This window comes from Arachis duranensis, chromosome 10 (assembly GCF_000817695.3).
Source record: "Arachis duranensis cultivar V14167 chromosome 10, aradu.V14167.gnm2.J7QH, whole genome shotgun sequence".
In the NCBI taxonomy this organism is placed as follows: Eukaryota; Viridiplantae; Streptophyta; class Magnoliopsida; order Fabales; family Fabaceae; genus Arachis; species Arachis duranensis.
Window position 1 is genome coordinate 23,495,980 of NC_029781.3, and position 6,512 is coordinate 23,502,491.

Below are 6,512 nucleotides of genomic sequence, written 5' to 3' on the forward strand. Positions count from 1 at the left end.
TAAATGGTAAATAAGTTATAAAATTTTAATTTTAATTTTTATTTAATAACATCAAATTTACAATTTAAAAAAAATATTTTTTTAAAATAATAGAAAAATAGTTAAATAAAATATAAAAATACCTATTTGATCTCCAGTATTCATAATATTAATAACAATTAGATATGTTACACTATTTTCCTATTTATTATTATTATTAATAATGTGTTCTGGAGTGATTTATTTTGTTGTGAGTTATAATATGTACTTCACATTTTTTTATCAACAAATAAGTACATCTTCAGAACTCATCAATAATGGTCCATCAGCCTCATAATTAACTAAAGTGATCAAACAAAACATAATTAATTAAGTTAATTGCTGTCAATTACATCTAATTAAGAAAGAAAGTCAAATCAGATAAAAATTTCCTAACCTGACATATCTTTGATAGCAATATAAATGTTATCAGATATTATACTAACGTGTCTTTATTATCACCCTGCCAACTCAGTTCATCACATGATGAAAAAAATAGGCATCTTCATCGTAGCATTGCCCTTATTATATTGCTATACATTAAACAGTGAGTAATATCTTCACATCATCTGAAGGGACATAGACTCTACACCGATCATCATTTTCATTTGTGTCATGAAATTACAAATTTGTTAACTCACAAAGACCATATTATAAAATATAACAAAAATACTCTTACTACTCGAGGCAATGTTCTAAATAAGAAAAAACAGAAATAAGGAAACTACCATTTCCTGTGGGCTCTGTCATGTGCCTAATGAAAATAATAAAGGCCAGAGACCATGATTAATTAAGTTTGATAAAATGATAAACCCTAAAAACCTAGTCCCACTGAACTTCCCTATAGAAAGTCCACTCAGAAGGATTCAGTGTAGTTTTGCCATCAGCTGCAACAAGATCATATGGTGAATCTTCTGCAAATTCAGTTGGCATGGACTTCCAATGAAGGCATGGCTCCCACTCAGCCTCCTTAAGCACTTTCAGTATCTCCTTCACCACAATTTTGCTTCCCTCAGATGCCAAATGTATACCATCACTGCACAAATTATTTTAAAATGAGAACAAATTAAACAAGGATTAAATAACTTTTTGATCTCTGTAAAATTAATGAGTTATAGTTTTGGTCCCTGTAAAATTATTTTTGAGGTGTTGCCTTAAAAATTTCCAAAAAGTATGTGAAATTGCCCCAATCATACCACAAATAGATCAAGTTGGAGATTGCTAATGATGCTTTGAACCATAGGTGCAAAGTTGATCAACTTAGGTCTCTTCCACATTCAATTATTTTGAAGGTTAAATTACTCTAGAGTTCCTATAGTCTCACTCAATTTTCTGTTAGGTCCTTATAGTTTAAGCCTTTTATATTGTGACAGAATTTTCAATTTGGTGTCTATATTTTTGAACATTTCCATTCAAGTCTTACTAAACAAATTATTTTCAAATAAGTCCCTCTAATTTAAGAATGTTTTGATCAAGTCTGTATACAAGATGATAAATCAAGCCGTACGAATTTCGGCCAAGTCCTTTTCTTTTGCTAACTAAGCATTGGGGCTTGATCACGAAAACTTTACGGATTAATTTGTACGGATATGCTGTGATCTAGCCATAAACAATCTTGCACAGAAAAAGAAGCACAAGATACTTGATTAGATTCAGAGAAAGATACATGCATTGGAAAATTTGATTGCAAAAGATAACAGAGTTTTGGAATTTCATGCTATATGAGCATAAAAAATAAAGAATGATAAAGGAGAGGTTCTGCAGCTTACGTAAAACAAGCATTCATCCAATCGTCTCTCTTCTGTAGTGCATTGAAAAGATCAATGACTTTCACATCCAGTTCCTTGCATAGCTTTATGCATGCTTCTGAATAGCTTTGGCACAATTCATTTGTTCTTACCAGCTCGCTAAATATTCCACTGATTAAGAAAATAATCTATTTAGAGCTTAATGTTATTGGAATTACAGAAACAAAATGTAACAGAAAAATGTCTTCAGCTTACCTAGTATTTCCTTTTACTTTTTCTTCATTGACAGGCGGACAGCTAAGAACAAGGATACGCATCGTTTCAGAGAGGCTCTGACAGTCAAAACACTCACATTAAATTATAGATAGCAGTTTCCCATTAGAAAATGCAAATATGATCATGTATTTATTGGTAAAAAGATCATTGTAAGTTTAAGATTCATTTTCCATTATGTAGAAGAGTTAAGAAAATTGGTGGTCTTTCTACATCTACATCAATTCAAGAATCCAATTTTCCAATTCTCAAATCTCACCTAGTAAACAATAACAACTAAAACTTGTCCCAGTAAGTGAGTTAGCTAAGTGAAGTAAAGAATGCTATAGCCTTCCGTTGTAAACTATATTTACATTTAAACCATTAATACCTAAATCTCTTTTGATCTCACCTAGATATACATTTACTTCCTTGATTCGGTGACCCATTGTGCTTGGTACACTTTGGTAAAGATGTTGAATGAATTCAGTACAACATTTCACTGTTTGAGTATTCTGTTGTTTAAAAATCAAAATATACATGTTTGCGGTACTAGGTAATGAGATCCATCTAGAAAGAACCTCATACTTAAAGAAGAAGACAGAGAAGAAGTACCTGAAGATGAACCAGAATCTTCCTCATGTTCTCAATATATTCAGGAAGAGGCACATGAGGGCCAAGGCCAGATGAGTGAGGACCCATGGAATCATTACCTCCAAAATAAACTATTACAAGAGTAGGTTGTGCAGCAGCATCCTGGGAAATTGGAAAAAGAACATCATATGATGTAAGTACGATAAATTGAAAGGTAAGCACATAAATAAATAGCCACATGTGCATTGCTTGATACTTTCCATGGATCCGACATTGGTCTGCATGATATGTGACAAACTGCCTAATAATAATATCCTAATACTACGAAGGTTTTTAGTATAATGATAAAAAAAAAACCCAGGTTCCAAAACCAAAATGCCTTTACTTTTCTAAGGCACAGAAATACCTTTATTAATTTTTTAAATAGAAATTTATATTGTAATGTAGCTTGGAGCAATAAGGTTTCTACCAGTGTACTTGTTCTTCTTTCTTTAACCCCATGTGGATTTATGGACTAAATCATTCCTCAACAAAAATCTGATATATTCCCTTTTAATCAGTCAAAGTTAGAAAGATATCTTCCTAAGTGCTACTACAACAATATAAATAAACAACCAAAACTAGTGAATACTGAATAAATTGTATCCGATCAAAAGAGCTTAAATAGTTAAACCATAAGATACATCAATCAACTACAATGAAAAAATAAAAGCTTCGCCAAATTGCATCATATTGGATTCAATAGCTTAGTTATCTGCCATATGAATGTTGCTTTTAGAGGCACAAATACACTACCTTTGGGAAAACTTTATGGAGGACTTGAAGGGCACGTCGTGAGTTCCATCCATAGTATCCCCTAAGCACTATGTCTGCCTACAATTAGCATTCTGGAATCAGCATAAATTAACAGAAGAGCAGCCTCCATAATATTACTTTACATGAAAAGACACTAAAAGCAAACAGAAACATGATAATGACGCAGAACCACATGAATAACAAGATTTGCACTAAACACTCATGAAATGTTAATGTCCATCATGGGTGAGCATGGGCAAAGTTGAAGTTTAAATTTGAACCAGGACAGACACATAGTATTAGCCAAATATAATAAGAAACTCATTTTATTTTATTTATTAAATCAGCAAAAGTTTAGGTAAGTTCCTTATGATCATCCTACTAGAGTCGGAGCATGTCTCTAGGCTTTTTGAATGCTTACAGATTACCTACCAAAGTGGCATTCGCATTGGCAACAAGAGTCAAACTCAAATCTTTGTGGGATACAAGTTCGTTTCTTGTCTACTATGTCAACCATTTTTGGTGATAGGAAAGAAACTTGTAACCTAAATTAATTGAACAACCTCTTTGTCATGATTTTCTTCTTCAATTTTAAAAAATAAACCCACTAAAAGAAGGAAGATTGATCATATGTTGAAAACTTCCAAGAAGTCAAAATGATACAAGACATAAAGCTTATTAATGTCATCAGACTCCGAAACACAGCCTTAGGCCCCCCAAAGTTTTGACAGTTCATCATCTTAGTACATTTGGTTTCCCCTTAAGCATTGCCCCCCAAATAGTGGGAACGTTCCTCTCTAACCTAATATCTAATGGTTCCAAAAACAACATATTTTCATTTAGACGTATTTGCCTGAACATTTGAGTAGTTTAATCTGATAGTAAGTGCTCAAATCTTGCTATTACGGTTAGGATTAGAATACTGAAATCATATCAGTTTTTACTGCTATCATAATTATTGATAAAAATGGATGCTTTAGGATTGAGCCATTAAGGTTCTATATTGTATGATTCATTCAACAAAACAGAGGGAGACATCAAAACAAATTGATCAAAGAATCGAGAGAGAGAGAGGGTAGTGGGACCTTGCGAGAGTAGATATCGGAGAGAATGGTACCCCAACCGCCATGGCTGTAACTAAGCTGAACAATGGAGGATCCAAAGAGAACAAATTGAGGCCTTGAAGGTCCAACCATGACTCTCTCTCTCTCGCTCTGCTTCGTTCAACAACAATAAGAGTTTGTGATGGTGATTGTGACAGATTGAAAAAGAGACATCCAGAGAGAGAATACTGAATAGGTTGTTAAGAAGTGAAACTAACTCGGGGTCAACTCGCAACAAGACCTGCTAAGTATTCACACTAGTGGTAGTTCCTTACTGTATTGGTTTTTTTGTTAGTATGCATTAAAGGGTCTTTATAATTGAACATGGTGCAAACCCAAATCATATTCTATATATTTATGTATAAAATATAAATACATGTATAATTCATTCTGATTGTATATTTTATATTTTAATTCCTCACTTTTTAGATTTAGAGTTTTAATACCATGTCATGGTACTATTCATCCCAAAAATTTAAACTGATTAAAAAATACTAATAATTATATTTTTAATACTAAATCGGATATTTCTAAACTTTCATTATACATATTATACAAATATTTCATTGGCTTCCTATACTTTCTCTTTACAAATAATATTTTTGTTATAATTTTATATATTTTTATTCACCTAGTTGTTATTATTTAGTTGAGTACTTTTATTTTCATATAAGTTTTACTTATTATTTATTGGATGTTAATTATAAATTGTAACCGTGAGATGTATTTTTTAAATTATCAATTATGATTTTATACTCCTTAGTATTGATCTTTCTAAGTCTTCCAAATTTATTCAATTTGCACAATAGTCCTTCTTCCTTCATTGTTATCAATTGTCCTGGATTTCAAAGCTACTACAGCATCTCATTCATGGGTTCCATGATTCCACCATTTCTTATCTAAAAGGTTGCTGCATAAAGTGGAGTCAACAAGAAACTTTTATGCACATAGGGGCAAATTTTGGATTTTCTTTTTAAATTTTAAAAATATTCTTAAATTTTATTTTATTTTAATTTTATCAATTTCAATGTTATTAAATATATTTTTGATAACTAACTTTTTAAAAAATTTAAGATCAATTTAAAAATAATACATAATAACTGTGTCTAAAATACTTGTGTTGAAAATTTATTCTTATAAAATTATTATTAAATTAGTCGTAATTTTTTTTGAAAAATGATCTATTAGAGATAAAGTTAATGCAAATAAAAGTTTTTAGGATAAAATTAAAAAAAATAAAACATAAGAATATTTTTAAAACTTTTAAAAACTTTTAAAGACAAAATTTATACTTTACCTATCTTTTTAAATGAGACACCCAAAACAAAAATAAATATAGGGGCAATATTGAAACAAAGTATTTTACTTACAAAAAAATAGGGTTAACTATTAATTTAGTATCCGAAAGATTCAGCCGCAAATAAAAAGGTTCTTGAGAGATGTTATCGAAAAAATTGAATTATTTGAAAATGCGACAAAAATAATCAACAATTATTATATTTTTTGTAAATGACAAAAACAATTTTTGTATTTAGCAAACCATTTTATCGATTTGATCTGAATTTTTGTGTGGCAACATTTAAATAAATATTTAAAAAGTTCACACAAAAAATCGAAACAAAATTTGATCTTTAATTTTTTTATTTTAAAAAAAATATGATCTTTCATAATAAAAATTTTTTAAAAGAATTTACTTGACATAAAATTACCAAATTTTAATGATAAAAAATCTTATTTTTTAATAATTATTACAAAAATTTACATCAAAATTTAATGTATAAAAATTTTTAATATATATTTAATATCTATTTTTTTATCATTTTTTTAAATCTTTTAAAAATTTATTTATCATTAGTATTTTTTAAAATTTTTTATCAAGAATTTAAATTTTTAAATATTATTTTAATAATTTATTTTATAAAAAAATATTTATACACCAAAATAAATAGTTGGTTTTGATGTTCACCTTGACATGGTTGTTTCCTTATTAAGAATAGGTGGA

General features: G+C 29.5%; 1 protein-coding gene across 1 annotated transcript; it reads right to left on the reverse strand.

The window, feature by feature from the left end:
• Positions 1-507: 507 nt before the first annotated feature.
• LOC107469486 (GDSL esterase/lipase WDL1) lies at positions 508-4,794 on the reverse strand. The gene is made up of 6 exons (XM_016088858.3): positions 4,493-4,794; positions 3,408-3,485; positions 2,634-2,774; positions 2,022-2,098; positions 1,788-1,937; positions 508-1,054 (listed from the first exon to the last, which is right to left on the reverse strand). The coding sequence occupies exons 1-6, from the start codon at positions 4,601-4,603 to the stop codon at positions 841-843; spliced, it is 771 nt and encodes a 256-aa protein (XP_015944344.1). The 5' UTR covers positions 4,604-4,794; the 3' UTR covers positions 508-840.
• Between the last annotated feature and the right edge of the window lie 1,718 nt (positions 4,795-6,512).